Source organism: Netta rufina (genome assembly GCF_964035555.1).
Source record: "Netta rufina genome assembly, chromosome: 4".
Taxonomy (NCBI): Eukaryota; Metazoa; Chordata; class Aves; order Anseriformes; family Anatidae; genus Netta; species Netta rufina.
The window spans coordinates 5,503,859-5,526,104 of record NC_140127.1 but is presented as its reverse complement, the minus strand read 5'-3'; the positions used below and the strand labels follow the sequence as shown (position 1 = coordinate 5,526,104).

At 41.2% G+C, this 22,246-nt stretch overlaps 2 protein-coding genes across 3 annotated transcripts in view; both read left to right on the top strand.

Moving 5' to 3' along the window:
* SGMS2 (sphingomyelin synthase 2) overlaps positions 1-11,351 on the top strand; it is a 39,361-nt gene extending 28,010 nt beyond the window's left edge. For both annotated transcript variants that reach the window (XM_084286334.1, XM_084286335.1), the window contains exon 6: positions 595-11,351. In XM_084286334.1, the coding sequence (XP_084142460.1) occupies positions 595-798 (204 nt within the window). In that variant the 3' untranslated portion in view covers positions 799-11,351. The remainder of the gene's footprint in view (positions 1-594) is intronic.
* Positions 11,352-12,515: 1,164 nt separating this feature from the next.
* Positions 12,516-22,246, top strand: CYP2U1 (cytochrome P450 family 2 subfamily U member 1; the record flags this gene model as incomplete). Its single annotated transcript, XM_084286739.1, has 5 exons — positions 12,516-12,948; positions 14,898-15,530; positions 17,612-17,773; positions 18,811-18,978; positions 19,405-22,246. 5 exons carry the CDS (start codon positions 12,516-12,518, stop codon positions 19,581-19,583), a joined length of 1,575 nt encoding a protein of 524 aa, XP_084142865.1. The 3' UTR covers positions 19,584-22,246.

The following is a 22,246-nucleotide window of genomic DNA, read 5'->3' as shown; positions in this document are numbered from 1 at the left end:
GCATAAAAACACTTTTTTTGAACTTCAGTGTTTTGTTGCTGTTGTGGATGTGCAGAATAGCCCTTGATTATGTAAGTTTATGAATCAACGGTAGATAATTTAGGTTGCTCTAGGTAAATGGTATTTCTCACCATCTTGAAATTCCATTGGCAGTTCTGCTGTAAATGTCGTTTAAAAGTATATTATTCAGAAGATATTTTCATTTACTTCAGTGTTTTCAAGTAGGAACATAGAAGGGCTTGAGAACTGACATTTTATTCTCGTTTTCAACTACTAGTCATTAATGGAAACATGACATGCCTGAAAAGACTCCTTCAAAACGACTTGAGTGCTTTATCTCCCTGGAGTACTTAGAGTATCCCTTTCTGTAGGGTGCTCAGTTTGTAGTATATGTTTATATTGTAGCCTACTTGAGTACTCATCAGTCTTTTTTCCATGCTAAATGCAATGTATTTACCTGCATTTTTGCAAGACAACATGCCTTTGCAGACATGCACATGAATATTGCCTCTTTTGGTCTTAAATGGTTATTAGTGCTTTAAACTGATTGTCTCTTTGTGTTCTTTTTCTCCTTACCTACTTTTGTCAATACAGACTCTGAAGGTCTCTTCGCAGACAAACTTTCTTTCTCGAGCATGGTGGTACCCAATATTTTATTTCTTCGAGAAGAACGTGCAAGGCTCTGTCCCTTGCAGCTTCTCCTGGCCAATATCTTGGCCTCCTAGCTGCTTCAAATCTTCATGCAAAAAGTATTCACGGGTTCAGAAGATGGGAGAAGACAATGAAAAATCTACTTGAAGAAAAGCATCTGCTCTTTTTTTTTTTTTTTTACCAAAACGTTAATGCTGTAACCAAAGTTCTTAAGAGGACTATGCTAACTGAAGAAGTGGACCAAACTTCTGTGCAATTGATTGGAAAGACAATTGTAGATGAATATATTGCCGTTTCATAATGTTTTCCTATCATCATACTGTACAGACCTATTCTACTCTTCAGTGCTAGTAGAATGCACCACTGATGGGACTTTTCCTGAAAGAAAATGGAGCGGGACTTTGCTTTACTAATGAGATAGAGGTGCCAAAGACCCCATTAACACTTTCGGTACTAACTATTGCTCATCCACAGAAGCACCCAAAAATGTCATCTTCAGAGATCTGGAGTGTAAGGGCAGACATGCTAAGCTGTAAAAGCACGATATCAGTGTATTGAAGTATACAAATAATAACACAGTTGTGAGAAGTGGTTTGTTGCACTATCCTTGCTAATGAAGGTAAGACCTTTACGTGACTAGTAGAGCTGGAGGCAAGTCTTGAATATTTTCTACATGCTGTGGGCATGAATATCTTATGACCCTAAAATACTACTACCCCTACTATCTTCCATATACTCTACTAGATATCAATTTTTACATTTTTATTAATATTTTATATTTAAACTGTTGTGCTACCGGATAACTTTGCAAATTAGGAATAGCTGCTACCATCAGAGCTCAAGGAGCCTAAAACATTATTTTTTAAAAAGGACACGATTTCAAAGTCTAAGTCTCTAACTGCAGTTCGGCCTTGTGTATAGAGCTATACAGTGACTGTTGGTGTATGTATATGCATATACACAAAAGCACACACTGTGTAGTTAAACATGTTAACCAAAACTACTCATCTGGAGAGTGATCGTACTGTTGATAATTCAGGCAAAGTCCTGTTGATCTCACCTGCTTGAGAGACCGGGTTTGAAATGGGGCTATATTTAAAGTGAACTTTTAATTTTAGTAGCTATTTTCTGCTGAAACTATGTAGCAAGTTTGCTTGGGAGCCATAGTTCTGCATCAAACTTACTTTTTTACCTGTTGGCACATATTTCTGTGACTTAATTGGAGAAAAAAAAACACACAAAGTAAATAAAAAAAACCAACAGTAGCATTTCTTCAATTACTACCTAAAAACATTTCATAATAAACTTCACTGGGGTATAACTCATGCAAATTCCGTGGTTTTCCCCCTGGGGTTTTAGTCAAACTAAAATGGGTATATGAGCCTGTTGGCTGAGAATGTAGGAAACTACCATGGTGTGAACATGTAACAACAATGCAAATTGACAGCTACCTGGTTCTTGTTGCTTTTTGTTTTGTGTTGTTGGGGGAAAAAAAAAAAGTAGGAAATTGGCATGCCATGCTTAACAACCCATTGTCTGTATTCATTTCTGCAGTTAACTCAGTTTCATTTCCAAGTCTTCAGTTAATCCTGATAGCAAAGCAAAAACTGCGTTAAGAGTTGAGGTGGAAATGGTGTTTATTTTAAGAATGTCTTGAACTGAGTAACAAGTGTGAACATAGTTTAAATAATGACAACTTCTTTAAAAAGAGTCCAGTTAAAGTATTAAAATGCAATACAGAGTATTTAAATACGATTTTTTTAGTTAAGGGGATCAATAACTAAGTTGTATATGAGAATTAATGTGCATTTCAAATATTTTTGTGCGTTATTGAAGTAAAATACAATAAACAATGTTCCTTACAATATATTCTTGGCAAAACTTAGTTAAGAAAGAAATTCTGCTGTTTTGGTTTTATTTTAAATAAGCTTCTCATAATTTTCTAACATGCCCCTGGAAGTTATGTGTGTATGGACATACCTACGCAGTCATTTGCTTGCTCCTTATAGATCTTGAGCTGCTAAAAGGCTGGAATCAAAACACTTGCATAAAAGTCCTTTTTTTTTTTTTTTTTTTTGTACCACTGACTTAGTTCAATGACGGTCTGTAAATCTCCCAAGATGCTTGTTGGATCACTATAACTTCATAGAGCATAATATCTTTCTGAAACTGAACTCTAGGCTTTGATATCTCAAATATGTTCATGATAAGCCACTACTAGTAATACTGTCTTCTAGAAAATAGTGAATGAATTTCACTAGTCTTAACCATGCCTTGAAAATAACATGATGCAAAGCGTTCCAGTAAGGAGCTTAAACAGTGGCTTTCATCTGGTGGCTGAATAATAAAATGCTTTGATAACAGGTAACTAATCATCTGCATAGCCACTACTATGTCTCTGAGTTTTCTGTAAAAATATCTGCCAGGTAGAATTTCTTCATGCAGGATTAGGTTTCTTTTTTTTGCACAGGAAACTCCTATTGATGGAAGGAGAAAACATAATACAATGAAAACGTTTTGCTTTTATTGGTCAATGTGAGCTTTCATTCTGCTGCTCAATCTGATAGAAACTTCTATGGTAATGCAGAAGGAAAGTAAGTGGCAGCCCTAGCGCAAAATACCTGGTTCCTGTTCTGGCTCAATCCCACCTTAAGTGCTCAACTTTTCTCCACTGTATCAAACACCTCACAAGGGTGTGTGTTTACTTTACAAAAAAAAAAAAAAAAAAAAAAACCTTTATCTCTATGGCTTTAAATTGTTCTTGCAAACTTAACACAGATGTGCTTGAAGACTTTTGGGGCCTATATATATGGTGATGAAATGGGGTAAGTAATGCTATAATGCTACATGGTAGCTCTTACTGCTGTAGTAGTTTATCCAATCCAAAACACAGCTGGTACGTAACTTCAAGAACATAGTGATCATAGCATATGAACTGTAAAGCTGAAATGTAAAGCTGAAAACAGTTTCCTTCTAAGAGGAAGGGGATTGCAGTGGGTGAGAAGAACAGGAGGATCTTGGGATCCATGTAACTTACTGGTCACTTGATTCTAGGCAGATCTGGGCTATGTATGCCCTGCTGTTTTAGCAGTATGTTATTTATTTTTCCTGGGGTTATGATAATCTTAGAGATGTCATGAGCTACACCTGTACTATGGCTATAAATAAAATGCTCCTTCTCTCTACTGAAGAGCATCTACATGTTGAACTTCCTAGGCACTTTAAAAAAAAAAAAAAAAAAAGCTACACTTGAACACCTGCTTATCAGCATGCTTTGAATGCTGCTGGGTGCTCTGCATTGCCTAACTAAAGTTAACCAAAGTTTATTGGGAATTCAAATGCCAGACTGCATTTAACAGCTTAACCTCAGCATTTCAAGTGTGCTGCTACGTTGTCATGCTGCAGACGCTTAGTTCCGATGTCAGAAATGAGTAACGCTTGAAAGCCCTGTAAATTGAGATGTCTGCTAGGTGCTTAGCACTCCCTTGTGGATGTGAACGGTACTAGATGCTAATCATTCTCCGCTGTTCTTGGAAAGATAGCTACAGTTGGGGTAGTAGCAAAAAGCTGTGCCAAACACTTGCTATGAACTGTAGCGCTGGATTTTTTATTATTTTTTTTTTTTTCAAAGGAGGGAGGAAAATCAAGACTCTTATGTTAAGAAAATACAGCCTTCATATAACTGAGAAACAAAGCTCAGTAATAAAATACTCGTGAGTTCTGGAATACTTCTAAGACATGAGAGAGAATTCTGTTAATGAGATCACTGCAAATCCTCTTACCCACATCTTAAATCTCAATCTGTTCAAACTCTGACTTTCTCCCATCATTAGTATCGGGGTAGATAACTTACCCTGCCTATGTTTGGTACTGAACCAAATCGCTTGTCTCTTTTCAGTAAACGTGAAGTATGACTTATGGCTCTGGAGATCAGCTCCATTAATTTCAGTGCAAGATGAAGTCTGCCCATTTACTATTAAAGGAACTTTCTCCACATCTTTTTCTTAACTTACCAAAATTATCTTAAAGATTCATGGGGTAACTTTAGAAACCTGCTCAATCTAACGGGTGTATTGAACAAATCTTTGGAACTAGTTTTCATTTCTGGCTGACTTCAGAGCTGTAAAGCTCCATTGGCATCTTTATCCGTACAAAATGTTTTGGACTTGCTTAGGAGGCTTCTGTAGGTGCACAACACTAAAATGATTACTGTAAGACTGAACAATTCCAAGTCAAAGTGTTCCCCATACTGGGCACTAAAATTAATGGGACTTAAATTCTGTTACTGAAAAAAAGGATCTTAAAATAAATACTTCTGTTGGCCACTATTCAAATGTGTTGCTGGTTAAGTGCACATAAAAATGTCCCAGCATGCCACCGAAGTAATTCTGCTTGTAAGTTAAGCTTCTTATGTTACTTTATGATGCTTTTCAGTGCAAGGGAGAGTGCCAAGGCACTGAGACTGAACAGAAAGCCTTTGCGTTTTAGTATTTAAAAAGAAAAAGTAAGGAAGATGAATACATTGGAGTGACCGTATTATTGCTTTTTTACAAGAAATTGAGCTACCACTACAACTAACTTCCAAGTAAGGTAGAATTATATGCAATAGTGCTGTGAGGAATGTGTGACTGGGAAGTAACAGGCACTATAAAGTGAAGTGCTTAACAGTAGAGATGCATGTCTGCTGTCAGCTGTACTGGTTCTCATCCGTAATATCCCCTATAAGAAAAACATGTGGATAAGAGATGCTTGGAGATCTAAAAAAATAAAATATTAATTTTTGTGAGCAGTTCCTCCAAGCTGTCGCTAGTAGTTCTTGAAACAAGAACAAAGTGCTGTGATACTTACCATATACTGAACCTTGTCCTAGTTGGCTCAAGTTTCTCCGGATTTAACTATTTGTTTAAACCTTATTAACCTAGAAAGTATGTAAGCTATCTCAGCCTAGCCTGAAATAATCACAAAATGCTGCAGGAGAGCAGTTGTGCTTCTGAACTCATCTTTTATTTCACTAACCAATCTTTCAGTTATAAACCACTTAAAACATTAAGATGTAGTAAATTATGCTGCTTCTAGCATGGATCTGAAATAATTCTTGGTGTTGAGGATTCTTTCTCTCCTGATGAATATTACTGCTTAAAACCAGAAGACAACTCATGTTCAGTGGAAGTGTTTTAATTCCTAGGGACTTGGAACTTAGCAAATACTCGAAGCTCACTTTCTGTGGTTAGCTGCTGTGGGCTAGCACTTAAAGATGCAACCCATTAAAGGAGGACAGGGCAAAACAGCTGCTGCTGGAAGAACATTTTCAATTCAGGTGACTCTTTGGTTGCATGCTGCAGGTAGTCTTAACTATACCATAGAAAAATGCTGTATTTATACAATTATGCTTAGCTGTGTTCAAATGTGGCGTTCTCAAATGATGCTCTACTGCTTGGCACTGCCTTTCATCTAGATGAGCAGTGAGTATTTTGTCCTTCACTTGCTGTACGGTTGTTCCTAAGGGAGTTTAGTTCTGGTAAATGTCAACGGAAAAAATGTGGCTCTATTATATCTACAGTGCCTGAGGTGTTTTATAAAGTCTCTGTGTGAGTTTCCTCTAGCAGAAATGCTCATCCTTCAAGCCATGGCTATATAGTGTTAATTTCAGGTCTTGTATTTGCCTTCTCTATAATAAGGTCTTCTAGTGTTGGTGAAACTGGGAAGACTTTACAGGGGAATCTACTTTGTGCCAACTGAGATTAATTTTCAGAAAGTATCTTTGCCAAAATATATCTGAAGATGACTTTTCTATCAAATGTGGTCAGAAAAAATTCTGATCTCAAGGCGGAAACGTCACGCAGGCACCAAGCACGCCTGTGCAGGGTGCTCTGTTCTGCGTACGTGATACTGGAGGTGGAACACAGCCTCATCTTTTCACTGGGGAAAAAGTCTGGGTTTTACTTGCATAACAGGCTGAGCCATCTTTGCTTGTCCTTTGGGGATTCTTTCAGACCAAGGGCCCAGCACCAGAAGTAGCAGCAGTTAGAAAGCCTAGCAAAGATCACTTCAGTCCTTCCCATGCTTTTCTCTTCTGTAAAAGGCAGCCCACTGTAAAGCCAGTTACCGGAGAGCTGTGTTTCAAGTCTGCAGCGTACGTAAGCTGAGATTAGGTCCAGCGTGTGAGCCGCACTTGAAGCAAGTGGGTCTGTTTGTATACTACTTAAATGATTAGGGGACAGCAGGAGTGCTAAGAATGTGGCGGGGAAATCTATCTCCCTGCTTGCTTGCATCTTCCACCCTGTGAATTATAACTGTATGGACCTTAAACAATACAGCTGAACTTCAGCCTCTCCTCTACTTTGGTTAACTTGTTATCAGGGCTTCTTTATTACTGTAAAAGCTGGTTTTACATTCCAATTTTTCATAGTTTGTGGCCATTCAAAATGCTGCCTACGTTTAGCATAAGCTGCCTTGAGCTTCTATCTTTATTCACTTGCTTCTATTAATTACCCTCTAAGTGGTGTGGTGCAGAAGAATGATTTACATTCAAGAAACCTTTTGGCTTGGTTCGTAATTTTGAAGCTATCTTTGCTGGACACATCTTTGCACTACTTTCAACCTGAAATTATCTTCAAGTACAAAACCTACCATCCTGGGGCATGCTGCTTTGTCAGAAATCAATTGCTTTGAGAAATTCTTGCTCTGTGAATGTTTAGTACGTTCATTTTGGTTTACTGACTGGTCCAGGAGGGCATGTCTGAGTGTGGTAAAGATGAGTTCTGGCTGTTTTGTAAGGCACCCAGGAACCTGAAAGAAAGAGGAAATAATGATCTGTGGGCTGCAGATCTTACCATTTCCATCTGACTTTGAGGAGAACTGCGGAGAAGTCCAGAGGTTTCTGTTTAAAAACAACACAGGACATCACTTCTGACTGCAATATGGTTCTGTTGTCATCAGCCAACAGCTTTTCTTGTATTGCTTCTCCTAGGTTGAATTCCTAGCTTTGTTAATTGGCGCTACGTATCCAGCCTAGGAAAACCTATGCCAGAAGTGTCGTTGGCTGCTGTGGAACCAGAGGTGGTAATACAGGAATGCTGTGGGGTGTGCATGCTTAGATACCAATATATGGCCACTTTCAATTGTCTTTTTTTTATGGCTTTGGGATCCAGTTCTACAAACACATGCAGCATAACCCTATTTTAAAATATGGTACTACTTTAGGCCTTCTGCGCTGCAGTTTCTACTGATGTCTGCAAACTGGGCATCCTTTTTATGCAAGTTATTTCGAACTAGCAAGAGTTAGCTCTCAAACTGTAAAATTTTCAGGATATTGTGACACTTTCTAGCATGTCAGCAATTCTGGTTGAGTGGGTGACAACTCAGTGTTATAGTTTGCTGTATGCCATGAGATACTAGAGTTGTGATTTGTAAGACGCTGCGATCTATGTTCACTGTATAAAAAACTGTTGCACTAGCTGTACTTTAAAAAAAAAAAAATAGCAATAATGTAAGCATCTTATAGCTTATCTGAAAAGGTGCTATCTGTCATGATCACTTGCACTGTTGACCATGAATTTGGTAAAAATGTTGAAGAAATTTGTCCATTGTGGTTTATTCACTTGGCACGTAAGAGTTGAAACTTTTTATGGTCAGCCTATGTACTAAACAAATGCAATACTTTGGACTACTTACATGAACACACATCTTTTAAAATCAAAAATCTATGTCCATTTATGGTGCTAATAATCTCTTATCAAGAAAATTATCAAGAGCTGGTATTCTCTTCTCACCCATGAACATTAAGCAAAGCTGTTTTGACACCTTTTTCAATAAAGCAATTTCTCTATATTTTAAGCTTGTTCCAAATGCTTTTTATATAAATATGACCCTTTTCTATTTATTTCATATAAATAAAAAATAATTGTAAATATTTTAAAGGCAGGAAGAAGTTAGGAGTGTACATGGGTATAGACTAGAAGTCTGAGACTGAATTTTCATATGTACTTAGGATGGTTAATCTTTTGAAGCTTGGTCTAAAATGTAAAAGCTACTGGGTCGGGTTAAGGCATAGGCTAATAATTTAAGAAAAATGTTCTCTGGTTTCATCACTATTGTTGAAGCCTTGAAGACAGAAAATGAATATGAAATGGACAAAACTGTACGAGAAGAACACTGATTACTCTCTAGCATAGGTGCATCTCTTGCTGAAGGTTTTGAAAAATATTTGTGAAGGGAGATGACCATGTAGCCATATCTGAAGAGCAGAAATGTAGCTTGACAAAATTATCAGGGCAATTTATAGTCAGACTTTATGAATAAAGGTGAGAAAGTCTTAAACTAAGACTGAGACTATGGAAAAGTCAAGTCACTTTATAACTATTTTAAAACTTCACGAGCAACCTTTTAAGATTAAAATTAAATTTTTTAAGAAAATTTTCTTGTGCCTTCTGTTGCAGAATATTTTTCTTTTGTTGTTATTGTTTTGTTGCATATAATGAAGGGTAATGTGCTTCCTAATCACTTTCCATTGAATCTTCAGGCAGCAGTATCTATGTTTTCTCTCTGAGAGAAATCAAACCCTTTAGCTCTTGTCAAAAGCTCCTTACTTTTCAACTTGCAGTAGTGAAAGCACTGCCTGTAATATTTGGAAACTTTACTATAGCCAACTCTGAAATAAGTGAGATTTATGCATGAGAAAGTATAGAATAATCATTCCACTTCTGGGTGCTTGAACATACAGACTGGCTACAAATTTCATCCGCAATGCGCGTGAAGGTTGCGCCATAAGGTCTTAATGAACTGCTCTCTCTTATATACTGGCATAAGTTCTCTTGAATAATTTCCTTTTGTTACTTCAGGAAACAAACAAGCTTCTCTAAGATTTACTTTAAGGAACTCCTGTGTCTTTCGGAAGAATGTTACGGTAATTTCACTTAAAGCAGAAACAAACAATTTAGGATAAAAGCAGGGTAAGATGGGTGACCTAGTGACAGGAATCTGCACTATCTCACCACTTCCCTCAGGGCTTGCTTTAGTAGTAGAAAATTTGGAAGAGCCAAAGAGAGAACAAAGTCATCTGCAACAGTTTTAAGCCGCAGTGGAATATAACTTTCTTATCTTAACTACAGGATGCCTCGGATACAATTAGTTATCTTTTTCATTTACTAAAACAAGTGCAATATTTTAAAAATATTAACAAATAAATGGCTGCATATATAAATGCCCTGCAAAATGAAGCCTTTGTGAGCTAGTGACAGGTACTTGACTAGTTAGTGCAGACTTTTAGTGTTAGCACCTGCTGTGAGTTACAGGAATATTTGCCAGTGCACCAGTCTTACTCAGAGAACTTCCCAGTATCTTCAATGTGCTTTTAACAAAGGTTTTTGCAAATAAAGTGCCTATAAAAATAAACATCCAAAGGTTGCCTACAAGCTGAAATGAAGCATATGAAAACACAGCCCAGACTTAAAGAAAATAGGTGTTAAGACAGCAGCTACATAGCTGTTGACAACGTAGGCTGTTGACTGTTATATAGTCATCTACTAAGTGTTGATAGGATTCAAAGGCTAAGATAAAGTTTGGGAAAGGAATATTATATTGGTTTTGAGGGCTTACTTTAAACTTCCAATTCTGCTTTGGCCTTAATTCTGTCATTTGGTTATCTTTAGTTCAAATCAATTCATATTTCTTTAAATACCTAATGACTTTTTGTTTTTTTAAACTCTGGGGTTGTTTGCTTGTTTCAGAGAGATTTTGCCTGTTAAAAGCAGAATCAGCAAATGCTTTGATTACTCAATCGAGGGCAAAACAGTTTGAGGAATGGATTTTTTTTCTTTAAGCATATAAGCACATGGGAGTTTATTTTTTTTTATCCCACTCATAGTGGGACTGGGGAGGATTGATTTCCAAGGAAAGCATTATAGTGCTAAAGCTTGTACATGTAGTTTGTAGGGGTATAATAGGTTATTAAGAAAGTAATCAGTTATATTTTGCTGTTAATTTTGTTTTAAAATGATGCTATTTGGTTCTAATCTAATTTGGAACGACGTTGACTTTATTGTTCCAACAATTGTTATTTTTAAGTATTCTACATCCATTTAATATTTTGGAGTAAAGTTTACATTTGATTAGTAAAGTCCCTTGAAATTACAAATATGCTTTATCAAAACTCATAAAATTTAACCTCTGAGCAAGCTAGAAGTGGCCGTGTGCTACTGAAACCAATCTTTCAATTGCATATGGGGTGAAGGAGAATTTCTTTAGTCACTTCTTGAATGAGAAGGCTGAGAAGGAAGTGAGACTAGGTTACTTTTATGTGAAGAAAACTAATGTAAAGTAAACAAATGTTTTTTTCAACTATGCTGAATAGCTTAGTTTATTTTCAGACTGCAGAACATAAACCTTTCCTTGAGACCGATTCAAATTTCCTTAATTCAGCTAAATTTTCATGTTACCTCATGCTGTATCTTTCTAATAGATGACCTTTTCTTTTTGTGAATGTTGTAACTAACCACTGATTTTCTGCCAAGTACAGATGAAAAAAGTCTGCATTCTGTTCTGCTTTATGCTAATTTATATGTGATCTTAGTTTCCACTTTGTTTCCTCAGTGGCTAGTAAAACATATGCTTGCTGTTGATATTAAAGAGATTACATCCACTTGCCTTAATTGCTGGGCGAAAACCTGACCTTGACCCTTTGAAGCTTTACGTATGTCCAAAACTCCTGTAACTTCTGTATTATTGCAATAAAACCTTTTTAATATAGTCCAGCTGTTGGCCAAGAGCTGCTTGTCATCTTTTCTCAAATGTTCAACTATTAAAAAAAAAAAATCGAGGGCAAGCACTACTTTTTTGGTGGTGGTGGTGGTAGTCACTTTTAAAGGTGGTGTACTTGCATTTTGCCCTGTGTTTTCCTCCTTCTCGTAAGGGAGAATGAAGACCACTTACTAAAATCACTGATGCTCCTGCAAATGGTTTTGGAGAGCATGCATTAGCACCTTTCAACACCCACCTCCCTTTGTAGGTATTAAATTTTAGTTTGGGGAAGAAATTGCATTGAGGTGTAACTTCAGGGGGACAAGGGCACTGCCCCCTTTCCCTTCCCCTAAAACCCAGGTTGTTCTTGTGGGGAAGACTGAAAACTAAAGGCACCTTCCCTCTAAGAGGACTGTGTAGGACCATGGAGCCTTTCTGTGTGGGTCTGCGTCCATCAAGAGCAGTTATTTGTAGTCCTTGGCTATACAAATACAGGAAAAATGTGGTGTATTACACAGGACCCATTACCTTTAGTATCTGGTGAGGGAAAGAAGGATGATGTGTGCTTCCACATTTTCAGCTAAATCCTAATAAAAAATAGATTTTAAAAAAATGCCACTTTGGATAAATGGTAACAGCAACTCCCTTCTTACAGCTGTGGAAAGTCACTGCATGTTTGTGACAGACCTGCTGCCATTTATTCAAACCTGACTTAAAATAACAGCGGTGGAGGAGGAAAACAAGAGGGGAGCTACTCCATTGCAATAGCTGCCCTGAACCTCCTGGGGGAGATTTTGGTTTTATTCTCCTGAATGCTTTTGCAGCCACCACCCTCAGCGCAGCGCGCCGCACCCCCCTTTGACTTATGAAGCGGGCCAGCTGCTGGGCTCCCCATCCGACCTCGGGGGCGCCTTTAAACACCGTTTTCCCCCCAAAAAACCCATTCCAGCCACTAAATCGTAGTCCCTCGGCCCCATTCTCGTCCTTTCGGGGCTTTGCTGTCAGCGCACGGCGGCGCAGCCCGGCCCCGGGGCGGGCGCTGTGAGGGCGCCGGGGGCGGCCGCGCCGCCTCAGGCCGCGCCTCCGCCATCTTAGGGGGGAGCCGAGCGCGGGCGCCTCTCGAAGGGATGGCGGCGGGGCCGTGGCTGCTGCGGGTGCCCAGCGCCACCGAGCTGCTGCTGGCGGCCGTGTGCTGGCTGGGCTGCTGCTGGCTGCTGCGGAGGAGGAGGCGAAGGGGGGAGCCGCAGGGGCTGCCGCCGGGCCCCGCGCCCTGGCCGCTGGTGGGCAACTTCGCCTTCGCCCTGCTGCCGCCGCCCCTGCTGCGGAGGTGGGTGCTGGAGGTGTGGGGCCGCGGCCGGGGCTCCCCCGTCTTCTCCCCTCACGTCTTCCTCACCGGGCTCACCAAGATGTACGGCGGCATCTTCCGCCTCTTCGTGGGCAGCCGCCCCTTCATCGTCCTCAACACCTTCGGGGCGGTGCGGGAGGCGCTGGTGCAGCAGGCGGAGGTGTTCAGCGACCGCCCCTCCGTCCCCATCGTCCTGATGATCACCAGAAAGAAGGGTAAGGTATAGGGAGGCCCTGTTTTGGGGAAATTAAGGCAGAAATAAGGCTCCCGAGCGGCATCGGGGGCATCTAACGGATGGGGCTGCCTTTAATTGCAGCGCCCAGCGCTTAATGAGCGCGCTGACATTTAGCGTGGATCAATTAAGATCAGAGGGACCTAGGCTGTATTGATTAAAAAGCAACCAGCTAGCGTAGCTGCGTTTTTTTTTAATTAATTTTAAAAAGGGATGGGCTAAGGATGCTGCTTTAGCGATATTAGATACATCTCACTGCTGTGCAATGCTTACAGGACATGAATATTGTCAGGTCCCGTAAATTTAGCGAGGACCAAGGTTGGAAAGGGGACGAGCAGCTAGAGACTGGAGCAATTTGAGCTGTGCTGCTGCTGTAAGCAAACAAAACCACCCCAGCCCCGAGCCCTGGAAAGCCAGGTTGGTTATTGACCCGGCAAATTCAGCCCCAAATAAACCCCTTCCCGCACAGCCCTTCCACGTGTCTGATGACAGCAGCGCTGCCTGGAAACTGTACAGGAAAAAGGGGATTTGAAAAGTTTTTGGTTCTGTTTTTAAAGTGCCAGGTAATGGGCATTTGAGTAGGTTTCCTAAGGATTGTGTTTGTACAGAGAGGGGGAAATGCAGCGGATTCGCAGCCTGTACCGACTCATCCCAACGTCCTGCTTTAGGACTATTGGAACTGGGTCGTGTGTTTATATTTTTCAGTCCATTGTTAATACTAGGAATAATGTAATCAGACAGCATGGCTTTAAAGATTTCCAGCTCTGTGTTATATTGAGCTATTACACCTCTGGGACTGCAGTCCCTTCAGGGTACAGCTGTCGCGTGTTTCTGCAAATTTCTGTGTTTCTATCTACAGATTTCTTACTTGTTTATTCTCCTTTTTGTCTTAGGGGTTATGAACATGAAGCCTTAACAGAAACATAGGTGACATTAAGTGTTGAAAAATGGTGCGTCCTCCTGTTGCCAATTTCTTGTGGCCATTTCTCTTCCATTTAAGCTTAGCAGTAAGATTTGCAGTTGACAGTAGAATTGATGTTGCTTTTATAAAGTAACATTTTATTTCTGGAAAAACAAACAAACAAAACAAAAAACATTAGGAGAACAACAGCAAACTCTCCCTTGTTTTGGTGACTTCAAACATTATCAGGTTGACCAAGGAGTCCATCAGAAGTAGCTGGCAGTGCATTTTGGTTTTGCGGCGGTACCGCTGGTGTGGACTGTTAGGTTAACAGGAGATGTTTCTGTTTGTAAGTGAGCAATATTTACACGAAGGGAAGGAGCTGAGCAGTGTTTCGTAAGGATATAATTACCCAGAACGTGTGCCTAGAGGCACCAGAATTGTAGAGATGCAAGTCAGGTTGGCTCTGAATCTGGCTTCACCTTCCCTGGGTATTTGCAGCACGAGTATCCCTTACTTATATAGATTATAGCTGAAGAAAAAGCATTGGTTATGATGAATATGTGGTGCTTCCAGCCAGCTGGGCAGCTGAGCTCTGCCACAACAGCTCTCTGCCCAGCAGTCCTTCCCAAACTGAGCCTGCGGGGGCTACCCACAGGCTACAGCTCTTCAGGAACTGCTCCCACACGGCTCCGTCCCACAGGGTCCATCCATCCCCCAGGAGCAAACTGCTCCAGCACGGGTCCCCCACGGGTGGGCAGCAGCTCCCCCCAGCCCTCCTGCTCCACCGGGGGCTCCTCCACGGGCTGCAGCGTGGAGATCTGCTCCGTGTGGGACCCATGGGCCTCCCAGGGCTGCTGTGAAGAAGTTTTGGGAGAGCTGTGTGCCTCCTCTAGCTCCTAGCCCAACGCTTGGGACGGAGTTGCCGTGTAACTTTTCCTTCTCTTCTGGTTTAGGGGTTGCAGGCCTGGGTAACTGTTTCCCCTTGCAAGCAGAGCGGAGTGGTTTCAGACTGTTTCTTTCTCTTCCAGGTGTTATTTTTGCACCTTACGGCCCTGTCTGGAAGCAACAAAGGAAATTCTCTCTGTCCACGCTGCGGCATTTTGGAGTGGGAAGGCACAGTTTGGAGCCCAAGATCATAGAGGAGCTGAAGTTCATAAAGGAGGAGATGCTGAAGCACGGGAAGGATGCATTTAATCCTTTCCCGATTATTCGCAACGCGGTGTCCAACGTTATCTGCTCCATGGCCTTCGGCAGGCGTTTCAACTACGAGGACGTCGAGTTCAAGACGATGCTGAAGAACATGGCCCGCGCACTGGAGCTAAGTGTGAACAGCTACATGATCCTGGTCAACATCTGCCCGTGGCTGTACTACCTCCCCTTCGGGCCTTTCAGGGAACTTAGGAAAACAGAGTTAGACATGACTGCTTTTCTCAAAAAAATAATTGCACAGCACAGGGATACGCTGGATGCAGCAAATCCCAGGGACTTCATTGATATGTACTTCCTCCACGCGGAAGAGCAGAAGAACAACAAGGAGAGCAGTTTTAATGAAGACTACCTGTTTTTTATCATTGGTGACCTGTTCATCGCGGGCACAGACACAACTTCCAACACGATCTTGTGGTGCCTGCTCTACATGTCCCTCTATCCAGATGTGCAAGGTAAGACCAAGTTCATTCTACGGGTTTTATTCCAGGCTAAAAAACTCCAGATGGATTTTCAGAAGCAGGAGCAAACAGCTGCACTATAGAAGTCATTAGGAGTGCTGCTACTACACGTGCATGTGCAACAAATATAAACACAGAATCACAGAATTTCTAGGTTGGAAGAGACCTCAAGATCATCGAGTCCAATCTCTGACCTAAAACCAGGAATACTTTCCTCAAGTACCTGAGATTTTGAGGTTTTCAGGTACTTCAGCTGCTTTACAAGTTAGCAAATAGATAGTGTTTACAGCCCCTATCTGTCTGGAATAATCTGTTTAAATAGGTCAAGATCATAGTTTGTTGTACAAATAATCTGCGTCAACACAGGTTGTTGAGCAAAGGTTGCAAAGTAGGGTATCACTTCAGCAGACAAGGTTCACAAAGGACAGATTTGAAACAGTATCGCATGGGCTCATTCTTCTGTTTTTTTAATGATCCTGGGTTATCACTGCTTGACTTGATAGGCAGGTACAAGAATGAGATATGTTCTAAATTACACAAGTGATATCTGGAAGGGTTTTGTGGTGGTGTTTTTTGTTGTTTGTTTTTTTTTTTTTTTAATCCCTGTCAATATATTTGTCTTGTTTCCTACAGGAGATGCAAGAAATGCATAACTTCTAGCAGTAGCGAATGGTGCAGACAGATACTGTCAGGGCAGGCAAACGAAGGGCTGTTTGGGGTGGGGGGAAATCAGGGAGTATGTATTTGTCTGCTGAAGGCAGTTTTCCTTGTTACATGGGAAAGAGAAGAGGGATATGTGTGAGTGCGTGCTCACTCCTGCATGTGCGTGGATGGAGGCAGCAGGGAGTACTTTATTTCAGTCTGTTCCCTCACTTGGTTTTGGCCCTGGACTTCTGAAGCTCTGTGAGATTTTTAAATCCATGAAGTGTAGTGGAGCAGGTACCCAAGGGCCACAGCATTAACAGACCTCCTACCATTTCGGTATTTTTTTTGTTGTGTGTTCTTCATAGGAGGACTTGTTTTCCTAGCAAACCCAATAGGTGGCAGCAAATGTTCATTGAACGCAGCCCATATGACATTTTGGGGTGCTTCTCTGCCTCTGAAACCAGGAAACTTTTTGCACTGGGCTTTTATTTAATCTGGAGTCGGCACTAGGGAGAGAGAAGAGCAAAAGCTTTGAACTCTCAGAAGTCTGGATTCCACATCTTGGAAAAGGGAAGCTGGACCACCACAAAATAGTCAGGATATCAAGGGTGAAACCTGAAAACTGACTTCTTATTTTGGATGAAAGGCTGATTGTGGTGTCTTCTCCTCTTTCAAGGTTGTCTTTGAAGAAAGGGACAAACGAATACTTCGACCCTTTTTGCTTTATAGGACTGAGCGTGGAGATCAGCTCACTAATTTATGTTTTCCCTTTGCAGAAGGGCTGTGTGAGGGAAGGAACGTCCTTCCTGGGGATCTGGGAAGTAGCTGAGTTTGGGTTCTGGGTTCTGTGAGCAGAAAGCAGGAAACAGCAAGAGCAAGTTGGGTGTCTGTAGTGCAAGCAGTAACAGCACCAGAATGCCTGCTCCGGAGCAGAGTACCCAAAGCAGCTGCCTTGACATCTTGCCCATCTCTTCAGCACCTTTTCCAGTTTAGAGAACTGACTTTTTTTTTTTCCAGGGACCAGAGACCAGCTGCAGCATGCAGTGCCTGCAGTCTGGCTTTGTTCTTTTTTAATTCTGGCCAGAAACTTGATGCTTTCAAGTTCAAGTTACCATATAGTTAAATGGCAAACTGAGGTTGGATCTGGAGCAGAGCTTTTCCTGTACTTAAGCCATGCAGCGGTGCTGTCAGTGTCTGTCCTGCCAGTGGCTTTCCCCTGGACAGTTGTCAAGATTGTGCTTGGTTGTTTTTTTCTTAAATGAGGCTGTTCTGTAGGCTTCTGCTGGCATAGCTATTCCGGCTAGGAAATCATGTCTCGCAGTCGGTTTTGACAAATCTGTGTAAACAATGAAGCACAGACAAGTGAAATTGAGGTCATGCCTTCTCACATATTGTGCATCTCTTTCATTTTTCTCACTCCCTTCGAACAGAGAAGGTTCATGCAGAAATCGAAGCAGTTCTGGGACGTGACAAGGTTCCCTCTCTCACCCACAAGGCTCAAATGCCCTTCACAGAGGCAACCATTTTGGAAGTGCAGAGGATGACGGCCGTGGTTCCCCTTTCCATTCCTCGAATGGCTTCAGAAACCACTGGTAAGCATTTGCAGAGACTTGTTCATACAGCGTTTCCTTGGCGGGTGAAAATCTGATGGGACATCTGGTGAGAATTTACAAAAGCCTCATTTATGCACTGGGACGTGTAACTTCGGTATGGGAAATGCCAGTCAGAGAGTGGGTGGGCTCAAGATACCCACCTAGGTAAGCAGCACGCCTGACCTGACATCCAGAAGTTTTCTAATGTAGAGTCTGTTTCCCAGAGGTCAGTTTGTGTTAACTCATGTGCTTTGTGGTAGTTAAAAGCTGAGAGGCCACCTTTGCATCGAACAGCAGAGCTGTTTTTGGCTGTCAGACACAAAACTCTGAAAATACTAATTTCAAGTAGCTGCTTCGCTTTGCTGAAAGGCATGTAACATACAGAACCCTACAATAAATATTCTTTTCAAGGTCTCTTTGTTGGCTGTGTTTCTGTAAACATAGCTGAGAACTGGTTGAAGTCAGCGGGAGGTAGCGGCACTTGGCTTTCAACTCCAGCACCGAATTGATTTGCTTTTCTACTGTTTTTGCTTGCAGGACGGGGAGGTGCAGCAGGCTGCAATGAGGCTGTAGTCACTTCAAAACCCTTTTGTGCTTACAGTTCAAAACCCACCCCTCTCCCTTATCTCCGCCTTCGCTGTGCTGGGGCTCTGTGGCAGCACAGGATGGGGAGGAAACTGGGTGACAACGCCTCCATGCAGCAGCGTGCCTTTCTGACTGCTGCTGCAGCTGTCCTGCTGGCACGCTGAGGGAGGCCTCGGAGAAGAGTAAAACGTGGCTGAGGCTTCTCCGCTGCCTTTTCCCTGCAGGGAGCTGTTGCCCTGGCTCGGTGTCTCTAGCTGCTCTGGCCTGCGTGATGCTGCCCCGGCGAGGCTAGCAGCAGTCACCTTTGCCTCAAGCTCCTGCTACGTTTGCAGCCCGCAGCTGGGGTTCTGTCTGATTGTCGTGGTGGTTTCCAGGCTTCTTTTTTTAATAAGTCGTCTGTGTTTGCTCCTGGCAGTGTGTCAGATCCTCTGTCTTTGTGCTTTTGTTCAAAGTGCTGCAGGGATACACTATTCCTAAGGGCAGCGTCATCGTGCCCAACTTGTGGGCAGTGCACAGAGATCCTAACATTTGGGAGAACCCGGATGACTTTCAGCCAGCAAGATTTCTGGATGAAAATGGCCAGCTAATTAAGAAAGAGGCTTTCATTCCTTTTGGAATGGGTAAGATATCCACACGCACTCATGAGCTGCTTGGGGGTGGTGGCGTTTTTCAAGCAGAGGGCCTCAGAGGCGTGAGATTGACAAGGACTCACGGGACTTTCTGCAGAGCTTGTTTTATTATTTCACTTGGTGGCTTGCAAAATGGGTCGGGTTCCTCAGAGCTCCAGTTGCCGGGCAGAAATGGGAAGTGATGAATCTTACTTTGACACCACTTTTCCTATGGATGTAAATGCTGTTTATACCAGGCAGTAAACCTAAGCAAAATTCAGACTCAAATACTGGAGACCAAAGCTTTGGAAGTCTGTGATTTCCTCATGGCTTGAGCAATTCTGTGTTTGGGATATGCTAGGCTAGGAGTTGCATGTGTGTTAACAGCTGGCTCAGCAGCATCAAACAGTAACACATCTCTTTCTAACTGTTCTTCAGGTAAACGTGTGTGCATGGGAGAGCAGTTGGCGAAAATGGAGCTGTTCTTAATTTTTGCAAGTCTAATGCAAAGTTTTACCTTTGTGTACCCTGAAAATGCTACAAAACCATCTATGGAGGGAAGGTTTGGTCTAACGTTAGCTCCGTGTCCGTTCAAAATAATAGCTTTGAAGAGATGATACAGCGTCACAAACGAGGAAACCAAGAAATACTGCACTTTTTAATTCCAGCTTTATTTTCTTTCCAGCCTTATTTTGATAATTTCTTACCAGAAAAACGGTGACTGTGTAGGCTTTCATTTCATATCAGTGAGAAAGATCCATTTACAGTTCTGGATAGAAAACATTCTTTTGGTTAGCTGTTGCATTCCACAGAGGAACTGACTGTATAGTTTGCAATTTGATACTAAAACTTGCTGGGCTTGAGCCCTCTGTCTGTTAAGCTAATGCTGTCCATTTGTCGGATGTTAATTATGGGAGAATGGTCCAAAACATCTGTTGCTACTTTAATGAATAATGATTATTATTTTGGTAAAAGCAGAATGTGAACATTTAACCCACCCAACATGTGAAGGACATTGTCTAATATCAGAAGAATTAACGATTAACAGGGTATTAGCCTTTTCTGTATAAAGAAACATTCTAGCAGAGCCTAAATAACAACAAATCTTTGTTTCAAAGGACTAAATGACACTTGCTTTAACCTTGGAGCATTCTTTCTTGTGAGGAAGTCATAGGTGTAGACTGGATCAAATCAGTCCCGATTCTCGGATCCAAACTTCCTTGACTATCAGGGCTCACTGTAAACACGATATGCATGTACCAACTCAAAAAAAAAAATAATAATAATGCACATGCCAGGCTCACTTGGAGGTCAGACAAATCCTTGGACATGCCACGTTCTTAATCTGGGGGTCTGAAAGGAGTGCACAGCCTCTGGGCGCAGATGTTTTATTCCTAAACATCAGAGCTGATTTCCCTAACACAAAGCAGAAGCCTGTTTTCTCTGGTGCCAAACAGATACTCAAGACTACATCTGTGCTTCGCATTCGCTGTTTTCCCCGAGTCAGAAGTGATGTTTTTTTCTCTGGCTGCAGCCTGGGTGAGACCAACAGCCTGCTCACCAGGGAGACCTCTGCGTGGATAATCCTGAAGCTGGGGCTTGCACTCAGGATTTTCCTGTACGGGCAGCGGGGATAGTACTGCCGCAACCTTTTTGGCTTTGAGAACTGGAGTCTTGCGTCAAATGCGCATCAAAACGACACTATGGACATAGGTCTTAGGCATATAAAATGAGGAATCTGACAAACTTGAGGTCTGACTATAGAGGATGTTTCTTTGGTATCTCCCAAATGCCGTAAAAAGATCTGTTGTATGTATAAAAGTAATGTGACAGGACCTTACTCTTTTCTCATGCAGAATTTTGGTGCTGTTGACCTTTGTCAGAACGAGCGTCAGGGAAACCTGTCAGGTATTTCAGAACGGGGCACTCAGTAAAGCCATTTAAATAAAAAGATCTCTCAAATGTCTAAAGTAGTCTTTGAGAGATGTGTAACAATTAACCTTTACATAATGTTCTTAACAATCCTTAAATCTCTTTATATACCTTTTGAGCTATCAGTTTCATATTAGATAAAATAAATACGTATGTATTCTTCTAAGGCATTTTTGTCCTTATTGGAAATATAGAAAATACTAGCAGTGCCCCTGATGTCAAGTTTACAAGACTGGAGTGTGAAATAGACTGTAAAGTGAAATTGGGAATTCTGTAGCATGAAACCTAAACTGCAAAAGAAAATTCAGTCCGTAAGCTTTAAATTAGCTCTGTTTCTGTCACTTTTTAACTCAAAGTTTTAAAGCCAACTTGTGCCTAGCAAAGACTGTCAGATACTTTGGGTTTCAATTAAGCTTTTCCTTAGCTGTTACAAGTAACACAATGGCTTAGTTTCTGAATAATGAATTTGGTTGGTCTGGTACCCCTCTGTTTTTTGTGAGAACTTCCAGTTCTTATAAAATCTAAGTTTTTACTGTATAGGTTAGCCCGTGCTGGTGGATGTTTGTTTGTTTGTTTTTTGGTATGAAATTTTTGAAAACCAGATTGCACAATAAGAAATTGAGTTTGCTACCATTGCTAATTAACTTGCACTAAAAGCTGACTTCATTGGAGTGATAAACATTTATTTCTTTAGCTTTATATTTTCCAATGAATAATATACAGTTGGGATTTTTGACTGGAAATCCTTAAATGCTTAATTTGAAAGCTAAAGTGAAATGCTGATAATATTTATCTTTCTGTTGAAATGCCTCTATAAACACATAATGATGTTAGTGTGCAACTAATGACATATAAAATATCTGTCCTTTTAATCATGAGGACATATTTGAAAAGCACTTTAGTATTTTATTGTTATTTTTTTAAAGATTCCAAAGAAGAGATGATTCACATAATCTCCTAGTATGTGGAATTATATATATTTGTGCGTGTCTTGCCTGCTGGATTTAGTTTAAAATGTCAGCTTTGAAAATTACCCTCCTACAAATAGCACTTTAAAGGTGTAATTTCTGGTGATACCTATAATCAAACACCGCGTATTGTGACAAGCTCAAAATAGTGATGTGGCAGTGCAGCCATGTCAGTGTCTGCCTGAATCCAAGATGCTGTTGGAAGTGACAATACAGACCTGCCTCTCATCGCTTCCAGATGCACTGACGTTAGTGTAGGATGCCACAAAAGTAACTAAACAATAGCAATGCAATGTTTGTGTTTTCAAAACCGTGTTGCCATCTTTGGTAAACTGTAAATAAAGTGGCAGCAGATCTGGTTTGTATTGTAAATGTATCCT